At 39.5% G+C, this 25,724-nt stretch overlaps 5 protein-coding genes across 9 annotated transcripts; 2 read left to right on the plus strand and 3 right to left on the minus strand.

Annotated features, from left to right (window-relative positions):
• LOC109728179 (exocyst complex component EXO70B1-like) lies at positions 274-1,228 on the plus strand (the record flags this gene model as incomplete). Its single annotated transcript, XM_020258528.1, is given in 1 exon segment — positions 274-1,228. A coding segment is annotated over 1 exon segment (738 nt), but the record flags the coding sequence as incomplete, so codon positions are not given.
• LOC109728330 (pectate lyase 1-like) lies at positions 1,508-3,245 on the minus strand. Its single transcript, XM_020258716.1, has 5 exons — positions 3,119-3,245; positions 2,487-2,838; positions 2,155-2,365; positions 2,011-2,079; positions 1,508-1,786 (listed from the first exon to the last, which is right to left on the minus strand). Exons 1-5 carry the CDS (start codon positions 3,243-3,245, stop codon positions 1,508-1,510), a joined length of 1,038 nt encoding a protein of 345 aa, XP_020114305.1.
• On the plus strand, positions 5,544-9,413 carry LOC109728176 (ankyrin repeat-containing protein NPR4-like). The gene is made up of 4 exons (XM_020258526.1): positions 5,544-5,704; positions 5,780-6,241; positions 6,908-7,317; positions 8,320-9,413. The coding sequence occupies exons 1-4, from the start codon at positions 5,683-5,685 to the stop codon at positions 9,154-9,156; spliced, it is 1,731 nt and encodes a 576-aa protein (XP_020114115.1). The 5' UTR covers positions 5,544-5,682; the 3' UTR covers positions 9,157-9,413.
• Positions 12,256-14,318, minus strand: LOC109728331 (probable membrane-associated kinase regulator 4). Its single transcript, XM_020258717.1, has one exon. It carries the CDS (start codon positions 14,316-14,318, stop codon positions 13,257-13,259), a length of 1,062 nt encoding a protein of 353 aa, XP_020114306.1. The 3' UTR covers positions 12,256-13,256.
• Positions 16,455-22,944, minus strand: LOC109728105 (phosphatidate phosphatase PAH1). Of its 5 annotated transcripts, XR_002220916.1 has the most exons (12): positions 22,740-22,935; positions 20,731-22,339; positions 20,059-20,630; positions 19,904-19,977; positions 19,643-19,727; positions 19,207-19,293; positions 18,904-18,976; positions 18,598-18,641; positions 18,263-18,391; positions 18,081-18,179; positions 17,570-17,838; positions 16,455-16,762 (listed from the first exon to the last, which is right to left on the minus strand). XR_002220916.1 is itself a non-coding variant. In XM_020258413.1 (11 exons), exons 2-11 carry the CDS (start codon positions 21,992-21,994, stop codon positions 17,782-17,784), a joined length of 2,484 nt encoding a protein of 827 aa, XP_020114002.1. In that variant the 5' UTR covers positions 21,995-22,342; positions 22,828-22,944; the 3' UTR covers positions 17,167-17,781. The 5 variants fall into 5 exon arrangements, 4 of the variants coding, with proteins under 4 accessions (XP_020114002.1, XP_020114001.1, XP_020113999.1 ...); XM_020258413.1 differs by lacking the exon at positions 16,455-16,762 and having other exon boundaries at positions 17,167-17,838; positions 20,731-22,342; positions 22,828-22,944; XM_020258412.1 differs by lacking the exon at positions 16,455-16,762 and having other exon boundaries at positions 17,167-17,838; positions 22,828-22,941.

Raw genomic sequence — 25,724 nt, forward strand, 5'->3', positions numbered from 1 at the left:
CCTCATCTCCAAGTGGACATGCCCCACCAGCTCCTCCTCCTCCTCCGCCCACTCCCTCTTCCGCCACGGCCGCTCCCACGCCGCCGCGTTCCTCCGCGCTCCTCTCCTTCCCCGGCGCCGCCGCCGCGCGCGCCAGGCGCTGCCCAGAGAAACTCTTCTCGATCCTCGACCTCTACAGCGCGCTCTCCGATCTCTGGCCCGAGATGGACTCCCTCTTCCCCTCCTCCTCCTCCTCCTCCTCCTCCTCCTCCGCCGCCGCCGCCGCCGCCGCCNATCGGCGACTTCGAGGCGGCGATCCAGGGCGAGGCGTCGCGATCGCCGGTCCCCGGCGGCGGCGTCCACCCGATGACGGGCTACGTGATGAACTACCTCGTCCTCCTCTCCGACTACAACGCCGCCCTCGCCGACATCTACGCCGACCTCCCCCTCCAAATCCCCACCCCTCTCCCCGACTCCATCTTCGACTCCTCCTCCATTTCCTCTCCCTCGTCCTCCTCCAATTCCGAGGATAGTACCTTATCCGCGCGAATGGCGTGGCTCATCCTCGTCCTCCTATGCAAGCTCGATAAGAAGGCCGAGTGCCACCGCGAGGTTTCGCTATCCTACTTATTCCTCGCGAATAACGTCAAGTACATCGCCAATAAGGTGAAGGAGACCCCTTTGGGGGACATGCTGGGGGAGGAGTGGGTGGCACGCCACTCGGCGAAGGCGCGGCGCTACGCTGAGAGCTATGAGCGCGCCGGGTGGGGTCCGGTGGCTGCAGCGATCCCCGCGGCGACGGTGACCGCTGCGGAGGCGGCGGAGCGGATGCGGCAGTTCAACGCCGCGGCGGAGGCAGCCCTCCGCGCGCAGGAGAGTGCGGTGGTGGCCAACGAGGCAATGCGGGCGGCGATCCGGGCCAATGTCGCGGGCATGGTGGTCCCGGCCTACCGCGCGTTCTACCAGCGCTGCCGGGAGGTGATGGGCCCGCGGAGGCCGCGGCGGTGGTGCAGTTCACCCCCGAGGATGTAAGGGACTGGCTTGCCAAGCTGTTTTCAGGTCAGTTCGGGTCGGGATCGGGGTCGGTTTGGGTTTGAGTCACGGTTCCGGGTCCGGGTCAGTTAAGATATTGGTAGAAACTAAGGGGTCCTATGATCAATGGTATGGAATGTGTAAAGAGATATAAGTGAAGAAAATGTTAGACTTTTGTTTGATGTTATTAGTGAAACTAGTATCATGTTTCTACAAATTCCTCCTTAATTAAGTAATTAAAGCTTTTGTTAGAAGCAATAATTTATGTTTTAATGCACCAACCACTCCATTGCTTCATCTACTCTACATTTTCAATGGAGTTGGGAAAAGTGGGGTCAAAAGAAAGAATAGGTCTTTCTCAGTTATATGTCAGCGGGCGACTCGACATGAATCAAAGAACAACAAAACTAAGTTCATCTACTTACTGTCATATTGTCGACAAATTATCGTTTTCAGTTGCAACACCAGAAAATTTCCAACTATTTACATACACAATTCACGCTGTTACATTATTCTTAGTAGTGATACCATCTAATGGTCTCGGAATCGGTTGCCAACCTGTGCATAGCTGCAGAGCCTCCTTGAGTTCAACCGACGCAGGTTGAATGGAGCATGATTCGTAGAAATCCCGGAAGTCGAAGACCGTTTGTGTTTCTGCAGCTGCTTTTGGGGGAAGTGCTTCTGTACCTCCTGGTGAACAGGACTGGGCACCATTCAGAAAGAGGTCCCCTTCGGATCTTATACATCCACATGCGCCTTCTTCTCTATCCGCTGGCTGAACGCAATATGGAAACAGCGGCGCTATCATAAATTCGCAATTGTTAATCGGAAAGCGCCAATATGATGCAATAAAACTAAGGAGGTTCGATACTTCAAAACTGTCCTGTTAAAATCTGATTAACTCAGAAAAGCATCAGTATGATGTGGTAAAGCTTAAAAGTGTGAAATGCATATCTGCTGTATTGGGAACTATTTAACTCAATAATCAATTTGAGAGACCTTCTCTGTCAAATACATGAAGACCAACTTCCTCTCTCCTGCTTCGTAAACGTTGCACTGAGACACAAGCTGCAGCAGGAAAAAGCAGAATTTAAGTTGGATAAGGGAACAGAGATATATTAAGCATAAGTTGATTCAACTAACCTGTGATTCTACACTGGCACAAACAGCATATATGCCCCAGTTTCTTGTATAATTGTTATAGAGGTGTACTTTGCCGAATCTGACACGAGGATGTCGTTGACGCGTGCCGTCGAAGAAGCAGTGATGAACCGTCACACGAATACATCTATCCATGATATCGCTGCAACTGCATCCGATAAGCATTGCTTTGTCGTGCGTTGAGAAGCGACATCTGACACCAACATTTCGAAAAAAAAAAAGAAAAAATTGAACAACATGTAGGATCTTCAAAGAAAAGGGCAGATATAAATATCTAGATGGAAAATGATACAATAAAGATCGATTTTACATGCCTTGAAACAGTTACATCTGTACTTCCAAGAGTGATATCAATTAGGCCGTCGGAATAATCACGCAGGCTGCAACGGTCGATCCAAATATGTCTCGAGTTGGGTTTAATTTGAATCGCGTCGACATCGGGCCCTCTACCACCTTCGAATTCCAAATTGCAAACGATGACATGCTCACACTGGTATAGGAGTAAGCCCTTGCCGGTTATTTTAACCCTCTGTCCGCGCCCATCAATTGTTTTGAACGATGACACCATCAAGCGCGACTGCAGATGAATTGTTCCTGAAACTTCGAATACTATCCACAGTGGTTCACTTTTCCGGCATCCTTCACGAAGCGAGCCGCAGCCATTATCTGAACACAGAGATGAATAGCAGGATATTCAGCAATATCTCGGTGACCGGTACAGTGCAACATGTAAATTACTAGGGCTTGTTTGACCCAGGCAGAGCGGTTCGAAGAAATACCGGCAAATTTTTAATTCTAAAATCTACTAAGCAATTTTTCGCTGCAGAAGAAGCAAAAGTTTTCATCATCTACCCTCTAACCAAAAATCGGAAAATGAAACAGTAGCATACTACCATTCTCTCTCAAAACATGAACGCAATAGTTTGAAAACGAAACAAGACCATACCTGCCAAGGTCGTGACGCGGTACACTTCTCCATGGAGGCCGCCGACTGTGGCGCGGCCGAAGCCCTCGGCCCGGCTGGCGAGGCCGCGGAGGGTGGCGTCCACGTCGGCATACGGCAGGGCCAACATTGCCTCTCTCTCTCTCTCTCTCTCTCTCTCTCTCCTCTGTTTTGTGGTTTTAATTGCTGAATTTTGGCGGGAGAGGATTTAAAGAAGGCGGGTAACAGTTGCCGTTTCGGGAAAGTAGCCGTTACCTCCCGTTACGATTCGCGGGCGTTTCGGATGGGGGTTGCGCGGGAGTTTGTAACGGGCGCCGAGTGTAACGGAGGGCTCATTAATATTAATTTAACGGATCCAACAGAAAAAAAAGAATTAAATATAGTTTTTTTTTTCTTTAATGGAGCTTCTTAATGCGCTCATTAAGGATTAAAATAACTTATGAGGAGGCTTATGTACCAGTATTGATAAAGCAACTCATGAATTATATTCTCTATCATTAAATGTAAATAAAATGGGCAATTGCTTATATACTTCTTTTCCGGCTTTCTAATTTATCAACAATCTTAGAAGGTTAATATTAAAAATAAAAATACCTATTTTACATTCCAAATTATTTCCAATATGCTTCTATTGTTAAATTTTGTTAGTGAACTATTAGCAATAGCAGTTATATTTGTAAAATTATTATTTTGCCCTTTCAAATATACTCTTTTATCATCATAAATTTTTCTTATTTGTTCTTTAGTTAGGAACAAAAAGGATATTTTGATTTTTAGTTTTTTTAAACATACCCCTCTACCATTACTATTTTTTTATTTTCCCTTAAGCTGAGGATAAAAGAGGTGTTTTGATTTTTTTTTTTAACTCTCGTAGACATTTAACTCACATTTAGACTAAGTGTAATTGTAGGGGTATTTTTGAATAACGGGAGAGCATATGAGGGGTATATTGAAAAAAAAAGAAAAGAAAAAAAGATATTTTTAAAGTTTTGAAAGGTATATAAATAATTGTCCTAAATAAAATACTCGACTCAAAACAATAGCTGAGGGAGCAAAACCGGCCTGACCCGTTCGTCGCAGTCCTTTTGCATCCGGTCCAAAATTTTATCACGGGTCCAACCCGATCAGGTTAAATTCGGGTTGGACGAAAATTTCTCAGCCCAAATAATTTTCAACTCGCCAATGATTATACTAATATGTTATAATCTTGAAAAATTGTCGCCTACTGTTGAACTATGACCACGCTTATGATTATCTATTTTTTTATGGAGTATTGAGATACTGGTACATTAATATAGTATAGAGCTACTATATTATTGAAAACATAGGAGAATCAGTGCAGATACCAAAAACATATCAACTTTTTGCGGATGCCAAAAACATCTTTCTAATGCAAAATAATTAAATTTTAAAGCATATGCTGCAACCAATGATACAGAGAATCTGTGCTCCAACAAGGTTTACAAACATTCCCTACCTAATCTACGCAACTAGAATTCCAAAAGAGACGGCGAGAAGAAGAGAGACAAGAAAACGACTCTCCTCAATGATCTTCTTTCGGTCTTCAGCTTTTATACTCGGCACAGTAAAAGTACCAAAAAAAAAAACACCAAATTCAGTGTTGGTTTATTCTATTTCAGGAGTTGTTAATACTCTTTTATTGAGAGTTTTCGTCCCTTAGCTTCATAATTCTTAAAACCTCTATCAATAAAAAAAAAATAGCCATACAAATATTAGTATGGTATCGTTTGAAATTATAGACAGAAAGTGTGTTGTGTATAATTAAAACATGTGATAAAAAATTATTTTTTTGATTTTATTTATCCACATTGTGGTTCAAAAGTAGAACATATTGACGTTTTTCAAAATCGAAACATATCGTCGTTGTCTGTTAATTAGGATAAAATAGGTGTAGGCAATTTTTTTTTTAAATAATTTGACTACACTTTAGTCTTTGAAAACATTTCAATGGGAAGCTTTTCAATAAGGCGTCATTAGAAAACTCTTAATCTGCTGCCAAGTATTAAATTTATAGAATAAAGAATTATAGTTTTTTTTTATGAAGATAAAAAATAAATATGGTGAGAATAGATGCTCTTCAATGATGTCTCACTAAGAAGCTTTTTACTGTTTTATTTATTTATTTAAAATAAACTTAGCTAAAAATATAAATTAATTAGAATTTGAATTTGAAATATCGAATGCTAATTATTAAGTTCTGTTAGAGTTTGGCGGGTTATTAGTGGGAAAGTGTTGGTAGTGTTTTGTTTTGGTAAGCATAACTAATCGTACACCAAGCACACTCTTTACACTTCACGTGCTAATGTGGTGGGCCCGGCGGCGTCTCCTCCCTGACTCTTCCGCAGTGACCACAAAAAAAAGACGTGCCTTTCTTCGCCCTCTCTCTCTCTCTCTCTCTCTCTCTCTTTCCCGCTCCTTCCTCCCCCCTTCCTCCTCCTCACTACCCCCCACCCTATCCATTCCCCTTCAAAAACCCTAATCCTAGCTCCCACATTGCTCCTCTACGGCTCCCCTCTCCTCGCTCCCTTAGCTCCCTCCCTGCCTCCATGGCTCTCGAAATCGAAGAAGGTTTGTGCACTTCCTTTCCCCCTATCTCCTGTGGTTTCCTTTGGGCTTCTAACTTTGATCGAATTTGTGATGCAGGGAGAGTGGAGAGGTACCTGAACCTGGGTAGCGCGTCCTTTAGCCCTAGCTCGGCCGCGTCCGCGTTCGCATCCTCGACGATCCCGTCCCCGTCGGAGGCCCCGGCGGCGCCGGCGCTGGTGATATCGAACTCGGGGAAGCGGATCGAGCACCAGCAGGCGGGGCGGAAGAAGAAGTACGTGAAGCAGGTGACGGGGCGCCACAACGACACGGAGCTGCACGTGGCCGCGCGGCGCGGGGACGCGGCGGCGGTGCGGCGGATCATGGAGGGGATCGGCGCCCGGGAGGCGGTGGCGGACGAGACCAACGAGGTCGGGGACACGCCGCTGATCGCCGCCGCGGAGAGGGGGCACCTCGAGGTGGTGGTGGAGCTGCTCAAGTACGCCGATGGAGAAGGAGTGTCGAGGAAGAATCGGTCGGGGTTCGATGCCTTTCATATGGCCGCTAGAGAAGGACATGCTGGTATTTTCGGCTCCTTCCTGTAATAAATGAGCAATTTTTATCTCCTAATTAGGGTTAAATATAAATATTTTGGGTTTCTGTTCATAACAATCTAATGACTAGTTGGTCTATTTGGAACAAATTGTAATTTGGTCTCTGATCTCTCGCTTAAATAGATTTGTCTTGTATAATGCTTGTATTTGTTTGCTGCCGAAAACCTGTGTTGTTCATTAGTTCAATAGCACAACTCCTAATGAAGACACAAAATCTGCGTACTTTGCTGTAATTGAAAAAAAAAAAAAAAAAGGAACCAAATTGAAAGTCATCAAAAGTTTATGGGCTATCCGCTGATTTTGTCCTGTTAGTTATCAGGGTTGTAAATATTAAAGTAAATTGAAATCTCTTTTCTTGTGGTGTTAGTAGTGTACAAAACTTGTACCTTCGAGCCAAATTATGGCATGTTAAAAGCCTCTCCTCGTCTCATCTTCGTACTTTTTTTTTTGGGTTACACTAGCCTTGAAATGCCTGCAAACTTGATCTGTGTAAAAATAACCAAACTTGTTTTTGACTCCTTCAGTTACAGTTGCATAAAGATAGCTATCCTTGATTAATTCAGTTTACATCTGTAAATCTTTTGAGTTGCACTTTTAGACAAAAATCAATTCTTGATAAGCTTTCTTTCGACAGCTATTGTGCAGGAATTTTTGAACCATGACCCTACACTTTGCAAAACATTCGGCCCCTCAAGTGCTACTCCCCTTATATCGGCAGCAACAAGGGGTCACCTAGAAGTAGTCAAGCTGTTATTAGCACAAGATTGCGGTTTAGTTGAGACGTCCAAGGATAATGGGAAAAGCGCTTTGCATTTCGCCGCCCGGCAAGGGCACCTAGAAATTGTCAAAGCATTGCTTGACAAAGACCCGCAGTTGGCGAGGAGAACTGACAAGAAAGGTCAGACTGCGTTGCATATGGCTGTGAAGGGAACAAACTGCGATGTGGTTAAAGCACTTGTCGATGCTGATCCGGCCATAGTGATGCTCCCTGATAAAAATGGGAACACAGCCTTGCATGTGGCAACGAGGAAAAAGCGAGCAGAGGTACTTTCTCTTTTGTATAAAATTATGTATGTTTTGTATTGGCTGACTGATTTTTTTGCTTGTTTAAAAGCTTGATCTGTAATTGGTTTTAATTGGGCAAGCAACGCGTATCCTATAGTTTTTCTCCTTATTTTGTTTTCAATCTTACCTCAGTCTCCGTGGTTTCTTGTTATCTTCTTTGTATGAAGGTAACAGTTTAGGTTATAACAGAAGAATGGTCCTCAATCTTTGCTCTGTTTAAAACGTGAAAAATAGTGACAGCCTAAAAGGAAAGAAAAAACATAATCCATTCTGCCAATTTTCCATAATTGGAACTATAATTGCTATAACATGCTTTAGGTTTGATACTCTAAACTGTTGGTACGGGCAACTATGTTGAAATAAATGGAATTGCTGTTCAAAATGCGCAATATCAGACTAATTAATGTCAGCACTTGCTCACTTTTTTTCTCTGAATTTCTTTCACCACATGTGGATCCTCTTTTCATCTAAGGTAGTAGTTAATGAGTAATCCTGGATTTGGAGACAATATTATACCAGAGATATACATAAATAGTTTTTAGGTTGCTATGACATGCTTGGACTGGAAATTGATTGCAAAGATCGCATTCAAACTGCGTAAAACTTGATATAGAATTATTGGATATCTTCCAATGATCATGGTCTTCTGTACAATTCTAGAACATGATATTAAATGAGAGATGATGTTTTATCTAGATTACGATAGCGATGTATTTATAAGATTAACCTACTGAGTAAAATGATGAAGTGCGTAGCGTGATGTGTATGACGTTTATATTTTCTATAGTTTTAACTTAATCTTCATGCGAGTCTTTCAAATATATATTTGGTCGGTTCAACAATGATCACATCCAAATTTTGTTGAATTACATTGTGGTTTGCTGTAGCATGTTATGGCCTTATTTCAGTTATTGATCTCATGGCAGCTATAATTGAAAAGAACATTCTACTAAGCCTCTTATCTCTTTCTCTATCTTGCAGATTGTCAATATCCTTTTACTTCTACCTGACACCCATGTCAATGCCTTAACAAGAGACCACAAAACTGCTTACGACATAGCCGAGGCCCTACCTCTCTGTGAGGAGTCTTCCTATATCAAAGACTGTTTATCTCAGTATGGAGCCGTAAGAGCCAATGAATTGAACCAACCCCGTGATGAGCTACGGAAAACTGTTACAGAAATAAAGAAGGATGTCCACACACAGCTCGAGCAGACCAAGAAAACAAATAAGAACGTACACGGTATTGCTAAAGGACTTCGGAAACTACACAGAGAAGGCATTAATAATGCCACAAACTCTGTTACAGTGGTTGCCGTTCTCTTTGCCACCGTTGCCTTCGCAGCCATCTTCACTGTTCCTGGTGGGAACAATAATGACGGAACGGCAGTGGTCGGTCCAGCCGCTTCCTTTCAAATATTCTTCATATTTAATGCAATTGCTCTCTTTACTTCATTGGCAGTTGTGGTAGTTCAGATAACACTTGTTAGAGGAGAAACTAAGTCGGAGAAGAAGGTCATTGTGGTTATTAATAAGTTAATGTGGTTGGCTTCTGTTTGTACTACAGTTGCTTTTATTGCTTCGACTTATATAGTTGTGGGCCGACATCTTCAGTGGGCGGCAATATTGGTTACTTTAATTGGTGGGGTGACAATGGCTGGGGTTTTGGGTACGATGACTTACTATGTGGTGAAATACAAGAGGATAAGAAAGATTAGGAAGAGAGAAAGGAAGTCTTCAAGGAGGAGTGGGTCAACCTCGCTGTATCACAATTCGGAGCTCTCGGAGTCTGATCTCAATCCAATTTATGCCATATGATTGGGGGTAAATGTTGGTTGAATCCACTTTCAGTTCTCTTAGTTATTACATACTCAACCTGATGTATAGGTTAACAGAAGCAGATTTACTTATGCAACAAGGAATTACATAGTTTCATGGAGGTAAAATTTTCTTTTCTTCTGTTCTTTTGTTCTTTGGTAGCAATAGGAACACATGGTGTTGTTAAAATGACCGTCCATTTATATATGTAATGCTTCATTTTAATTTATATGAGAGTAAATGTATACTTGTTTCTAGGGTTTCTGTAGGTTTTGAATGCCCTGTCCTGTTCCAGGTTTTAACTTTGGTTTTAACTTTCACCTTCATGCCATCAATAAGGCAATAACTACAAAAAGATGGCTGAAAATGTCCCAACATTTCCTATCAGATTAAATTTGAGTCAGATTTCTCAATTGCTATGTTAGCAATTATGCTGTTGCGACCGTTTGGACTCAAATGGTCCTATTGGCCCCCATCGTGTCTTCAGTAGAGCAATTTGAAAAGGTATGACCAATTTTTCCATCGAAATATCCTCATATGTCGCTCAATCGTGAATGAAGTTGAAGCTTCACGGTAGAGTTTGTGCTTTTGGATGTTGGAAGCTCATTTAAACTTACTACCATAACAAATGTTCTGCATTTTTTGGTTGTCAAATATTTTGGCGGTCTTGCTCTTAGAACCTATAGGGCCCATGCACACACCCTTTTCCACATAACACGTGACTAACCATACGACCGAAGAATATCAACCAAATGATATATTTTTTTCTTTATGTTTACGGTGTAAAGTATGATTTCTGCAATTGCGAAAAAGCATTAATTATTCTGGTTTTCTTCAGGCAGCAGATTCCACCTAGGATATCATTTATCATATCCTAAACAAGTCATATGTCATATTCTAAACAAGTGTTCTTGTTTACACGTAGATGCCTTCTAATGTTTTACCACCAACCGACTCCCAAATTCCATTTCCTTGAGGAAACAATAAATGCTATGTTAGACAAGATATTCACGCATCCAAATGGGTCCTAAAGACACGTGATAGGTTGTTGATAATAGAGATCATGAGCATGATTTGATGTTACAAACAAGAACAATTTTTGTAAAATGGGTCCTAAAGACACGTGATAGGTTGTTGATAATAGAGATCATGAGCATGATTTGATGTTACAAACAAGAACAATTTTTGTAAAATTAAGAGAGTCAAGACTTGTTCGGATGAATGAATATCTTATTCTGTGTATGTTTTTCATTTATTCAAGAAATGTGCAGTAATTACTCAATGGAGGGGCTAAAAGAATCTTTAATCTATGTCATATTTCTTCAAATGTGATATACCTCATAGTTCAAACGGTTATCCTAGGAATTCATGATTATGGATCCTTCTGATGGACTGAAATCGAACTTTTAGACCGCAATCCTGGGAAGAAAATTCCCAAACTACACAAGCTATTACAGGCATGACCACAAGGATGCTTGCACTTGAGAGTTATTCTTGGCTCCCTTATCATTTTCCTCTTGGATATTAGAAACATTTATCACAGAGATACAGCTTATGTCATGAAAACAACCGAAAATATATACAAAGCAGCTACTTTCTTCATTTGCCTAACTTATAAACACCAGATATGCTGGGTGGGTAAAAGCAATCCCAGTTTTATGCACATCACCACTTCAAGTGCCCAACACCATCAGTGTGGTGGGTCTATCTGTTTCCTTTGGCTTTAATTTTGCCAAACCTTTTATTGACATGCTCACTTAGTTTAAGGTTCACTTTTGTCTTCTCCTGAACAATCTCTTTCATACTAATATTTTATAGCCAAGAAATCAATGCTTATTGAAGTGGAACATTGTGATTGCTGTAGATAAGTATTGATCAACTAGATGGAGAGAGAGAGAGAGAGAGAGAGAGAGAGAGAGAATGTTATTTGGTGGCAATCATTGGATCACTGCTATATTATATAGCCTCTTTGTCCCAATTAGAGTTTCTGTAGAAGTACTTTTCTTGTAGAGCTATTTGAATGCCACTCCCAACTTTTTAAACTTCTTGCTACAACAAAAGTTTAGAATTTTGAGTTTCTGTTTTTGAGGTGCAAAAGCTCCTAAGATTTTTGCTACATTACCAACCGCCAGCATGTTGCTACTTGGTGTACAAAGTTGCTTCGGAAGCAAGGCCAAAATAGCACCAAGTGCCATTTTTGAGATGCGACTTCGCCATCAATTGATTGTACACAAACAAAACTTAATTTAGCATGTAGGCTATCGGTAGACATTAAATTGGTTATACAACAAATATAACTTAATGTAGCATATGGGCTACTGGCAGACAATAGGGAAAGTAGGGTGGTTGAGCTTGTCTGTTGTATATCATACTTCCTTGGCCCATGCCTATTTCTTTCAGGTATTTTCATCCTTAGTGTTCTCTTGTTGTTTTCCTCTTTCTAACTTGCTGAAAGGATAGAACCATAAAGAATTTAAGTGAACCTCCATAGCACCAAAGTTATGCTCCCCCATTCAGAAAGGTATGAATCTAATGTATAATATTAACAACTAGATAATATTTATTAGATGTCTTCTGCTATGTGTCTTCCTTGTATGTATGTGGAAGTCTCTAGTGACTAAGGTCTAATGGAAACATTGAGTAGTGGTTTGTATTCATGCTCCACTTTGTATTATTTGATCTTTGCTGTTTTTCTTTTTCCTTTAATTTTTGAAAATTATTGATTTTAGTACTCAAGCAATTCACGCTAGTCTTCGATGATTCGTAGCTTTAAAGATGGGTATTTCTTATACCCGGTACGATGTTATAAGAAATTTAGGTGTTTTACCTTTAAACCGATCAAACGTGTCCACCACCTAATCTTACTTTCTTAGCAATAGAAAATCTTATTAAACAATCGAACTAAATGAATATCCAAATGATTGGAAGATGGTAATCCAGTGAAAGAATTCGTACTTAGGAAAATTATAGGACATGGCAGGACAAAGTTGTTTCTTTAACTTAGCTTTTAGGTCATTTGTCACTTATCGAGCAGCATAAGTTGGTAATTGATCAGAACAATTGGGCTAACCCCACTTTTTCTCCCTACTAACCTTTTATTATTTATGCTTCCCATATCGTTCATCAGAGTAGAACTCTTCCGTCAACAAGCCAAGGAGGTCAATTTGGGAGTTTATATCTGGATTTTAGCCAAGCTATGTCCATACAAGATTAAGAGGTTGTTTGGCGCAGCTAGTGCTTCCATAGAAATGAATTTAATGTAGTTGTGCCCAAAATTTATATTATAACTTTGTTTATCAAAATCCCGAGTGACAACTTTTGCTGCTGCAGAAACAGAATTAGAGACTTTCTGAATATGGAATCAAGAAGCCATACATCAGCTTCCTACATCAATCGGAAAAAGTTCTACTTTATTTGTCAGATGCCTATCAGGTATTATCGTAATGTAAATTGAGTAATTAGGCTATATCAATAGATGACTGCACTTAACGCTGCATAATTTTTTCGAGGTTAGCTGATACTCTGATGTCAATACAAGAGGTAATGTTATTGGTAATGTATCCAAGTTGCTAAGGTCATCAAGACTTGTAAAAAGAATGTAGCCATTGTAATGTTTCCTTCAACACAGTAGTAGTGTCTTTTTTTTTCCCCCCTAATCATGTACTTAAGATAATCTTTCAAATGTCTCATCCCAAAAAAAGAAAATGTAGCCATTCAAATAGAGGACCAAGAGAGGGAAAATTGAACCCTTCATAGAGAAAAATTGCAAATATTGTACCTAGACCTAGAAAATAATTTGTCTACATGCAATTTCAAAGCAAGTCTTTCTTCTTCTTTTTTTTAATATTATGGTATTGTAGATTTCAATCAAATCAAATGCATGTTAAGAGAGCTTTAATAATTAAAGTAATAACAAGAGGTAATAACAAGAGGGTTTCTCCATTTATCTGAGCTTGCAATAAGCATACATCAAAGTGCTTAAAAATATAACTGCATATCATCCAAATCAGTACAAACTCAAGTTCACAGTAACCAGAAAAAACCCAGAAATTAATCACCATATTATGATCTATTACAAGACAAAAAAAACTTCATCTTTGTCAACCTCTCCGAATTCCTGGCTCCTTTTGATTCTCAAGATTTGCAATTATATTCGAATCTGACACAAAACAGACCCCGATATCACTCAAACTCTTTCTCTCAAAGGACATTTGCTGAGATTTCTTACAGTAAGCAATCGCGCCTTGGATCGAACTCTCCAGGTCCGAATTGGCACTGCTACATCTTTTTAGTATGGGTGCTTCGCTGGGCCCATTCGAACTTGAGCTCGAGAAGGAGGAGGAATTTGAAGAAGAACGCGACGAAGAGGAAGAGGTTGAAGCAGAAGAAGATTTGTTAGACGAATTCACAGTGACAAAGCTCGAGAAGGACCTTCGATGGCCACCAAAATCCTCTTCTTTAATCTTACCTTCATTGGTGCTCAGGACAATTGTAGGATCATTTTTGGCATGTGTTGTTGTGCACCTTTCTCTTCGTATTTGGCCAAATGGGTTCTTCTTCGAAGGTTTCATGTCGCCATTTAAGCACTCCTTGGCTTTAGACACAGCATATTTCTCATCTGAATCCCTTGACTTGGTGAAAACTGCTTTTATATAAGCTGTTGAGGCCTTCAGCTTGTTGCAGAAGCTGGACTTCTTAATGAACTTGAGCTTCTTGGACCAGGGCTTCTTCGAGCCGCTGTTCTCGATGAGCTGATCGCCGTAGCATTCGTGGAAGTAGTCCTCCGCGTTGAGCTCTCCACTCGCATAGCATGAAGTTGCAGGTGAGACATTACATGACAGGAATGGAGTGGCTGTGGCAGAAGCGCTTTTGGAGCCGCTGTCCGCGAGGAAAGCGCTTTTGGAGCCACTCTCGAGGAGCTTTTCGACCATCTTCAAGCGCGGCGAGAATTGGAGGGGGAGGAGCTTCCCTTTGTAGAAGAGCTCATCAGCAGGGGAGGGAATCACTTCCCTCTCTACAGGAGCTGACATTTGGAACTCAAACTCTCTTGTGTGTGGAGGTGAAGATGATTTGTTGTAGTAAAAGAAGGTGGCAGAGTTTACATCCATGTCTATGTACTCTTCCTCTCCTAGATGTTCATGAGCACAAGTGTGTTTTGCCATTGTAAAGAGAAGGTGAACTCTCTCTCTCTCTCTCTCTCTCTCTCTCTCTCTCTCTCTCTCTCTCTTTATGTTGAATGGTTTGGTTTGGTTGTGAGGAGAGGGGAGGAAGGGGGAGTTGGCATCCTTTAAAGCAAGGATTTGGTTAAGAAATTAGGAATACATAAAAATGGTTGTTACACTTGGAATGCTTTAAGGCACCCTAGATTAATTAATTAATTAATAATGCAAAAGCCATGGCTTTGCCCATGACCCCACCTTGTTCCTTGTGATCTAACTTTTGTTTCATTCTAATCCCCCTCCCTCTCTCTCTCTTACTCACACTAATCATGTTTAGGTTGCATATTCAATTTGCTAGCTAGCTCTTTTCTTATTCCACTGACTAGTGATGTTGCCATGGCTCTCCTAGTTTCAAAGTTTTGCTCTTTTTGTAATATAAACATTTGAAGCATTAAGTGCATGACCAATAACTCCACCAAGCAATTTGAATTTGGAAAGAGCTCAAGCCCCAAAACCTGGAGTAATGTGCTTCTGGGAAAAAAACTAAACATATATGTTCACAAGCTGAGAGAGTCAAAACTCCTCTCATTTGTTTAATCTACAACTGCCACTTAATCCAAATTACTATGGCTCACATTTTTGTTCCTCCATTATTTGCTTTAATTTTTGTGAGCTGCATAAAATGCATGGTTTGGGTTGAGCATTTAATCGGTATCGAAAAGGCGCGATCGGCTTATCGATGAGGTTGGAATTTTTATGATTGCATCTATTTAGGCTATTGAATGAGGTTCTATTGAAGACTAGGCATAAGATAGAGCTTTGTGTGCCTAATTATTAATTATTGAGCCCTCTTTGTTTTGTTCAAGTGTCATTAAGGAGTAACTTTTCTTTAGTTAAGGAGCCTAGAATCCTGTGTGCTAATTTCTTAAATCAGAAAAGTTGTAGCATTCTCTACAAGTTCACGAGGACAACAGGAAATATAATGGTGATGATGAGGTCGCCTCTTAACTAAATATTACCTTGTGCATGCCTAAGCATTTTTTTATGAGAGGGTCATTTACATTATAACCGTACTAAATTAACTGTTTAAATAAGGACGCCCTACAATAACCGCTATTTTGACTAGTCGGTTGTTATCCAGAATAATATGCGACGTAGGTGTAAACCGCGTTGAGAGGAAAGAAGCACAAGGATGAAAAGAAATGATACACGAAGAGCCAATTCTTCGACAAAGATGAAAATCCTGTTAATTAATTCTAAAAACTCTGATTACAATACTCGAACGCCATGCCTATATATATATAGGGGATATATGAATCCGACTAGACGAAGATAATAAATTCTAATATATTTCTAATCCTAATCAGATAAGAAATAATCAAATAATCAGACTGAAAATAGAAAAAATACAAAAAATTGTGAAAATAACCTAAAAATGCCAAAATAGAAGCCGAAATAATTGAATTTGGATTCAGAGCTCGGCCAGAATGGCTTCACTATTCAACGTGTAGATTTCGAAAAGTATTTTCTGAATTGGGGTTGCACGCTGAAATCGAATACTTGAGCGAAAAATTACGGCCGTTTAAAGTTTCTCAACTCAACTTGGTTGAGTCGCGTTTTTCCGGAAACCCTAACGCCAAATTGGCCGCATCACTATTTGGATGGTCGAGGTTCGCAACTCTGTTATGCGCGTCCCAAAAATGGGAGTTTTGCGCACCCGACTTCCAAAGTAGTATATACAATTATGTTCTTACAGAAATTCTTAGGACGAAACACAACTGTTACGATCTCACCGAAAAATAAAGAAGCATGGCTCCACATGCATGCTTTCACCCCAACTCCTCTTGGCCCGAAAATAATAGGCAAAAAACATCCATTTGGCTCAAAGTTATTATCTATTCTTAAACCCTAATATCAATAACTAATTAGTTCCTGTATTATCAAAGTATAGTAAAACTATTAAAATTGTCTCTTCAGTAATGCATCTTCTTTTCAGTTCGAACAAGCAATTAAAACGTCTCGGTAAATGAATTTTCGTTAAATTTAATTTTCTTAAGATTTGTTGTATGGTATACACTTTGTTATCTTATCTCTCACTTCACTTCCTTTGGCACCTAAAAAATAAAAAAGAAAGGATGGTTTTTTTTTTTTTTTTTTTTTTTTTTTTTAGAGAAGTGACACTACAAAGCTCGAGGCAAAACTTTGTCTTTGCTTTATGTTTGAGAAAAGCTCTAAATTATTAGCTACTTCTAAAAGCAGTTTTGGAAGGCCCCAGCAGCAAAAGCAAAAGAAGCTTGCTTGTCTCTTGCTTTTTTCTGCTTCCATTCATTCTCCCGCTTCTTCCAGCTGCGCCTGAAAGCTGCTTGTTTCTTGCGTGAAAGAGGCAACCTTGTGATCATCACTTTTTTGGCCTACTTGAGCTTCTACTAGTTTCTAATCACCAACACCTGTCACAAATAAACAGTGCTCAACTATAATGCCCCAATAGTCCCATTGAATGGAATACTGATTCCGATCAATTTATATGAGCCCTATACGCTAGTAATAATAATAGAGCTTAATTATTTTGGACCGGTGGTTTGACCCAACGAGTTATTATTACTAGTATGTCATTGCATTTGATATTAGAGATGAATGCCAACTGAAAATGTGAGAGCTAAATGCTATGCGGGGCAAAATGCCGCCCGGTAATTCTGATTCTGGTCTGTTTGTTATATGGTTTGGACCCGATGAGAACGTCAGGATCAAAATAGGGTTCAATTTATATAAGGCCTACAGGCGACAAAGAAGGATCGATCAGAGGGGCAAAAGTGTAAGAAGAACTGAAAAATGCAAGAAATTGTGCGCAAAATTTTAAATCCACTTATGGCAAAGCATAATGATGGTTAATGCAGGTCAAGCATGAAGATTTTACATGACATTCAAGTACATCTCATGTATGACACAAAACAGTTGCAATAAGTTCTTCAGTGTTCTTACTCATTTCCAGTTTGAAGGGTGGATCCAAAAAAAAAAAAAAAGATGAGGAAAAGATTATTCGTCTCTACAGTGATAGTCGTGGCTGACTAAAAGGCGCGGCCGACTACTTTGGTTATTCTGCTTTCCTAAGCCAAACACATTACTCAGCATTTGGCAAGCGGAAAGATAACCATTTAGCGGGAGCGGGTCAACGATCCTTAACCATCTAAATCTTTGAGTTGGGAGAAAAGCATAAAATCAAGGGGAACCTCACTCAACTGTACAAAATTAATCACCTTTGTGCTTCCATGGCAGAATACGCCTACTGGCGCGCAACTAGAATTTGCCCATCAATGCAGCCAAAGAATAACTGTACACAGATCCGACAAGGTAGCCGCCATAAAAGGAAATGAATTTTCACCTCATTTTTTATGCGTTCTATTATGTCAAGCTAATAATTCTGCAGCTGTGGTTATCCTCGACTGAAGCTAAATGCTGCTATATTTTACTACACGCTGATGTCCGGCAATGGAATTCTCCAGTAGTTCCAAGAGTTATAATCCTCCTGCATAGAAAGTGGAAAGACAACCAAATATCAATGCGTATGGAAGACCAAAGCGGCTTGTGTGAGAAAATCCTGAAACAACGAAGTAACTACAATCTCATGGAGTTTTAAACTTTTCATTTCTATTGGCCACATCATTTTGTTGTTTAGGTAGGATATCATGAGTAACATAATGGTTCCACACATATAATACAGAGAACAAAAATGAGACGGCACATTTTAAGGTTCGAATATACACGAACCTGCTCAACCAACGATGTAGGTGGAAACATGTCATTTACTAAAGTGTGCAGGGAGGTATATGATTTCACATCAACACAGTGATTGATGGCCACTTCACCCTGCCATTTTGGAAAATATAGAAGTTAGATTAAAGCTGTATATTCTGACAATTATCTCAAAATTTTAAAGAGAGCATATATACCTTTGGGTTTATTATGAATATTTTCCCTTTTGGGATTCCAATCTTCTTGTAACTTAGTTCGTCAGTGTCTCTGTTCCCAAAACCGGCATAGAATGGGTTGTAATCAGAAGGAAAAAGGGCTTTGATATCCTGCCAAAGTGCAATGTGGGAGGTTTCGTTAATTTTAGGAACAAAAAAAATTAAAAACACTAGCATGCAAGCTAAGTAGTTTTTAAAAACACTAGCGTGCAAGCTAAATAGTTTTTAAAAACACTAGCATGCAAGATAAAGTGAAACAAAGGTGAAACACTATTTTCAGTTCTAAAAATGTTTCAAATACTGTAAGAAGAAATTACCTGCAAACATGCAATTTTGAACTCATGTGGGGCTCTCCGTATCACTGCCATAAAAGAAAAATATATATATTAGAAACCTGATAAATTGCACAGAAAAATCACTTTTAAGTATAAGGTGCACCTTTGGCACCATTACAATGGTATATTCCCAACAGCGGAAGGTGATTCTGCCAGTAAAAAATTTCTGAGGTTTGAGAAAACATATCAATTTCGATAGATAGATAAAGAGCAAGAGGGAGAGCTCACTCCTAAGTAACATAAAAACAACTATCCGAAGAAAGAATTGCATAAGAAACACCACTTTACCTTCTCGATAGAGTGATGGAAACAGGCCATCTGGTGAAATCACAACAGGCCCACTAGGTAGCGCATTCCCATCCTGCAGATAATAAGAAAAGCGTTATATTGATGAACTACCTTAATCTCAAGATGTATCAAGCTAAAAAGCACCATTGCAAAATGTCCTCAAAGGTTTAACATTCAAATCCAAATGGGCAAAATCTAGTTACATTTGTTCAAAACTGATAAGCTTACATCTGATTTTTCTACTTTTCTAACCGACTTCCCACAAAACTATGATAGAAATAGAAAGCAGAAGGCACTCGCTACCTGCTTCAGATTGAGGAGAAAGCTTCTCGTGAGATATGCCTGAACTATAGCTCTAGCACTCAGGAACAGCAGTTGATAGCCATTTTCCTGATTAAGAAAGAAAATATGTTTAGTGAGACATACTAATCAATCTGGACAATAGACGGAGCACAACGAAGACGGAGCACAACGATCTTCACATGTGAGAACTCAATTTCGATGAATTACCAAGGAGTCAAGTAAAAGCAAAACAGCTAAAATACCAAAGTAATAGTAAAGCTAAGGGATATTAGATGATTGCAATTCCAAGATAACTCTCCCTCTTCCGGAGTGATAGAAGCATAAACTTCTTCAACTAAGGACAAGTTCGCTGTGTTTTCTTACTTATAAAACATTGCCAAACAAATAAGAAAAATGCAAAATATTGACGAAATATTCTAAAAGTTGCAGGTTATACCTTTATTGCAGAGAATAGCCGAGCTACGCCAGACTGGGTCCAATCTTTTCCAACCAGAGGCATGAACTGGCCTAGGACATCAGACCTGAAATATGTAATAACTAACTTTAGCGATGCTTGAGTAGAAAAGTTTCTTAAAAGCGTTGAATAAATTTAATGTTTCAAATACTAATCACTAGAATTATTTCTTACAACATGCTCCAAGATGACGCCAAATGGCAGGATAAGGTACTAACAAGAAAACTCTAAGAACGAACTTACTTAGTAATAGTTCCATCAACATCGGATATGACAATTCGAGCATTCCACTTCCACAGATATATATGTGCATCCACCTGTTACAGGAACAAAATCAGCTGGTCATATCTCTATACAGCAAGAGTGCTTGACAGTGATTATATGGTACCCCAACAAACCTGTTGCTTCCCAAGAACCCTAGTAGAGAAACTAAAGGCTATCATATTTTGACCTTCCTTCAAATTCAAAGATGCAATCTGCTCATTAGTTGGAATATTTGTTCGCACAAATTGCTTTCTCGGAGACTGACTTTTAGTACTCTGAGCTTGTTCAGCTGTTGGGCTCTGTAGAACAGATTCAGAATCGAGGAAAATATCCTCATTCGGCGACTTACTGTCACTATGCTGAAAAGACCTCGATATTCTAAATGGGATTGGCCAAAGCTTCCATCTCCTGCTTACAGATGGCGAGACACCGTCTGCTGGTTCGTCATTCTCAACAGGGATAGCATCCTTTAGCTCGGCTGAAAAATTCAGACCAAATACGGCTTTTCCAAGAATGACATGTTGAATTTTAGCCCACGGCAAATACTTGTCTTCAACTCTGACTATGAGATTCGTGTTCTTAATGATTGTGGGTCCAGATGACACAAGCTCCTCCTCGGAAATGCGATAGGCTTCGAAAACTTCCTTGGCAGATTCACGGCCCATACGTGGACGTAGCAGGTTCCCACAAAGAGAGATCTCAACACCTGTTAAAGTAAAATATGTCAGAAGTAAAGAAAGTGTCCGGGTGGCCAAGCACGACCAGAGGAAGATAGTTAAAATAGTTGTGACCTTCCATGCACTTACCCAAGCCAGATGCTTGCTTCATCAATGTAGGACTATCAGCTTGATTAAGTTCCCCTTTGATTGCAGAGCTCTCTGGAGTACTTCTCAAAATTTCATTATCATTAGTTTCTGAAGTAACCAACAACTCACAAGACTCGGTCTCTATTCTGGTTGTCTCAGTCTCAGTATTCTTGACTAAATCAGCTTCCTGAACAACCACATGCAAATTGGGCTTCTCATCTTCCTGCCTAATAACTACAGAAGCACTATGCTTTAAATCTTTCAGTTCACTCTCTAAATTCTGTGGTACATCATTTCCTAAGTTGGAAATAGTGCTAATTTCTGTTTCCTCGACTTGTTCTTCACTAAGAGAAGAAAGCCCCGTAGTTTCTTCTGAATCATCATTTTCAACCTGCGACATCAAATCTAAACAGCTTTTGAAAGTTTCCTCTCTACTCAGCCCTGCACGAACCTGCTCCAATTTGACTTCGCATTTACCAACACTACGAGCCTCTTCGTCATCATCTGCAACCTCCCTGCAATCTTTTATGCTGTCGGATTGATCTCTCGGAGCATAACTATCCCTCTCTGTAGATATATCCAAATCACCAAATAACTCAGGTTCCCACACATCACCGCTATCGGTAAACTCTCCACCAGATCCCTCACCGGGCCCCAGGTGGAACTGTGGGGTACTAAGTTGCACGTTTTCCATAGTCCTTTCATTGGACGAGATCGGTGCTGTCAGAACATGCCCATCTATGCTAACCAAAACCATCTCCGAATTAGAGCTGTCGGATTGTTTGACCAAATCCTCCACCTCATCTAAACTTCCATAGTGATATGAACTAAAGCTAGATGATCCAACTGAACCGTCGTCGGGAGAAGCTTGCTCATCTTGAATTCTACTTTCATTTTCATCAAAACTATTCCGACAATCGTCTCCACTAATGCTAGCATCCTGCCCTTGATTTGATACAAAGGTTTTTGAGTCGCTCATTTCCTGATCATCAACCTCTCTCATGAAATAGGCCTGGCCGGAGTTATCAAGATACATATGGAAGTTGGCTTCGACGCCATTTACGGAAATGGTGACAATCTTTTCTGCACCTTTGAGGACGCCTTGGAACTTCCCAAAACGGACGTACCATGGTGTACTACGATACGTACCATCTTGTTGCTCAACTACAATTACATCGACGGCTCCTCCAAAGGGATGGAAGGGGGTTGCAACGGAGTAGACTCCTTGGGATATGAGGCTCCCAACCTTGCCCACCACATTCATCTTTCGAACCGGCGCAAGGGCGAAAAAGTTACTCTCAGCACAACAGTAGGTTCAAGAAATAAGCTTCCTCGGAGCCCCAATCTCGACGGAATTGAATGAAATGACAATAGGTTACTCCTAGAACATGTCCTTGCACACAGGGAATCACAATTGGGCCATCTGATTTTCTTTGGCAGCGCAAATGATACAATATTTTTTACCTTTCTTGCAAAACCTAAACCCAATCAATTTATACTCGAAATCTCAGCAAAATGGAATGAAATAGCAACAGGTCGTTCCAAAATTCGATTTTTCCCACAAAAGTTGGCGATGGGGCCTTCTGATTGAATTTTCCTACTTTGATCCCTGCTGAGGAGGGGAAAAAAAGAAGAAGAAGAAGAAAGAAATGAAAATTTTGTGGCTCAGAGCATAAAACCTAGGACTTGCGATAAGTGCATTTAATGGGCGCTAAGAAGTAAACAATAGCAACAAATAGAAGCAACTCTATAGAGACGCGTACAAGAAAACCCTAGAAAAATCCCCCACCTCCACCTTTACACCAAGAACTACACGGCGACCATTTCCCACTTCAACAGTAGTTGAACGCCACACACCACTACCACATAGAATCAAAATAATTGATCAAAAAACCCCAGAAAAACACAGGGCAAATGCGCCAACACCAATCCAATTCTCCACGGAACTAAGATAAAAAATAAGCGCAAAAGAGAGCTAGAAAAGCACGAATTGCCCCCAAAGAACTCACCTTCGAGCTACGATAGAGAGAGGTAGAAACGCGAGAAGAGAGAGAGAGAGAGAGAGAGAAGAAGAAGAAGAAGAAGAAGAAGAAGAACCTTTCTCTCTCTGTATCCTCGTCGACGTCGAAAATGGCGAGAGAGAGAGAGAGAGAGAGAGAGAGAGATGGGGGAGGGATTGGGTAAGTTGTTGTGGTGAGTGGTGAAAAGGTTAAAATGGCCGGCCCATTTAAAGCACGGCCCACTATTTATAGCTAGTAGTTGGAGCTCTAAATTTTCCTTCAAAAAATAAAATAACATAAAATAAAATAAAATAAAATAAAATAAAACGTAACGACATGTTCGAGCACGAATATTGAAGCAGCGTGTGATGACTCATAAGAGAGTTTTTTTTATCATTTTATGGGTGGATATAAATCCACGTTTATCCATTCGGCGTCTCGTCGTACTTATCTTCTTTGTTTATGACTACATGTGGTTAATTACTTGGGGATTAATTAAGTAATTATTAAGTACATTATTATCGAAAATGGACTTTACGATCACAGTGTAGTAATAATAAAAGAAAAATGCAAAATAAAATAACTTAAAATGAAGAGCATCTGAATTGCATCCGTTCTGATCATGCATCATCCAAATAAGTAGCAGGATTACTGTATCTTCACTATGATTCTTAATCTTTTATTTTTTATAAATAAATTATGATTATTTATTAGCAATTTTTGTCTTTTCATTTGAGTTATCCCATTGTGAAAACTGAGAAGCAACAATAAATGCACCAACCTCGCTTCTTCGAATACTAAAATGAGGAAAAGATCATCCTCCACGTCAGACAGCTCCATCTATCATCAAGCGATTTTAGATTCATACCAACCCTTCCATCAATCTTTCTTTTCTAAGAAAAATATAACAAGTTTTCCGCTTCATTCCATCTGTCGTTTTCATAACTTTAAAGTTTAGGATTTTTTTTTATTTAGCTTCTTTATAATTTCTTTTTTATAAATAGTTCTATAAAATTTATAATTATAAAATTAATCCAGTCCTTGTCATGAAAACGTCATATAAATATCACGTCAGCAACTAGCTGGAGTGGTGGCATAAGTTGAACACGGTGAATCATTCACCGTATTTAAATACGGTGATTAGTTCATCGTGTTTAAGTTAAGCTGTACTGCAGAGCTGTTTGAATTCTTCTGCATTATAGAATTTGTGTATTATTCAGTCGTCCAAATATAATGAATGATTCATCGTGTTTATTCACCGTATTCAACTTACGCCGATGTGGCGCTTGTGCGGCGAGAATAATATCAGTTTTGTAAATTAAAAAATTTACAAAATTATTTTTTTTTTGAAAAAGGGCTAAATGCAAAAAAAAAAAAAAAAAAAAAAATCTAAAATTTATGTTCCTTACATAACGAATGAACAAATTCCTATCACGTTCTTTTGTTAGTCGTTTTCCACATGTGCGCATAGTTGGTCTTTGGTGCGGACGTGCGCATAGGAGGAGTGGTAGGTTCCGTTGCGTGGGGGGAGGCGTGCGTGAAAGTCGTGCGCTATTTCCTTATTAATTCGTTTCGTGTCGTTTGGTTTGGTGGGAGGAGACGTATAAAAATCAATATGCGAGCACATACGACCTTCTGGAAAAAAAACCGCAACGCCGGAAGGTATTAAGGCTTAGTTTTGTATTGAAATCTATCTAATGCTATTAGATAAAATAGAGTTAGAGAAAAAAATATAAAGGGATATACTTCTGCATTCTCCGATGGGACCGTAAAAAATATATTATAATCGACTCATCGTAATATGCGAAATACAATATTATGTACGAAAATAAACAGAATATTTTTAACATATTTTCTCATCGCATATAACGCAATCTTTCCGTAATTCCAAACAAAGTCTAAATATACTATGGTACTTCATATTACAACACGTGGATGGATCCTAACTTTAAGGTTGTTTTTTTTATTAAAAAAATGGTTAACAGTAAAAAGATTAATGAGAGATTTTGTTTTTGCTATTTGGGGTACCCAAAACGTACCCGAAGTGACTCTTAAGTGACTTGGGTAGTCCAGTTGGATGGTGTTCTAGCGTAGATCTCTGATTCGAATCTTATTTCCGGCCTACGAACTCAACTAAAATCATAAAAATAAAAATAAAAGTAAGAAAGAAAAAGCTCTTCCTTGGTAGTCAAGTTTCATTTCTTGCATAGTTTCTATAAGAACAAACACACGCAGTCCACATATTTGAAGCCAGAAGCAGAATGGCCAGCGTTCCGAATTCTTATTGAGATTCAACTGACACTATTAAATAAAATATAAATTAAGAAAAAAGTATATAGGGATATACTTTCGTGTTCTGCAGTTGGATTGCAGAAAATATATCATAATCGATTCATCGTGATATGCGAAACGTATTATTACGTACAAAAATAAACAGGATATTTTTACATAACATAATTTTTTTGCAATTCCAAATGAAGCCTAAACGTAGTGTTATACAGAATGAAATCCAGAACCTCTGCTGCGTATCGAGCATGCAGTTTATATTTGTTATGTACTTGTACTAGAATGGATCGGTTAAAAACAAATAATATTTTTGTAAATAAATAGCAGAAACAGTAAAGGGCGCATTAAATTCTATTCGCAGTTGTACCGTGAAAGTCAACGATCCAAGTTTGAAAATGGACGACGTAGTTCGCGTGGTGCATCGCAGTGTATGGTGATGGCTTTTGATTTTTCGGAGACGCTTGCTTTCGAAGTTTTAGACAACGCCAAGGAATATACTCGATACTCGAGGAATATGCATGCACTTGACTCTGCGTATGCTTACCTGTTAGATGCTTTGAATTTATTCAAGGCGAAAAAAGAAAAGAAAAAAAGAGAAATTATGTAAGATCTTAAGCAAGTTTCGGGGGGTGAAATTCCGGAAAATTCCATCCACATAGAGTGAAATTCGGCTTTAGCTGTTAAGACTATAATGGCTTTTGAAAAATA

This window comes from Ananas comosus, linkage group 23 (assembly GCF_001540865.1).
Source record: "Ananas comosus cultivar F153 linkage group 23, ASM154086v1, whole genome shotgun sequence".
Lineage (NCBI taxonomy): Eukaryota > Viridiplantae > Streptophyta > Magnoliopsida > Poales > Bromeliaceae > Ananas > Ananas comosus.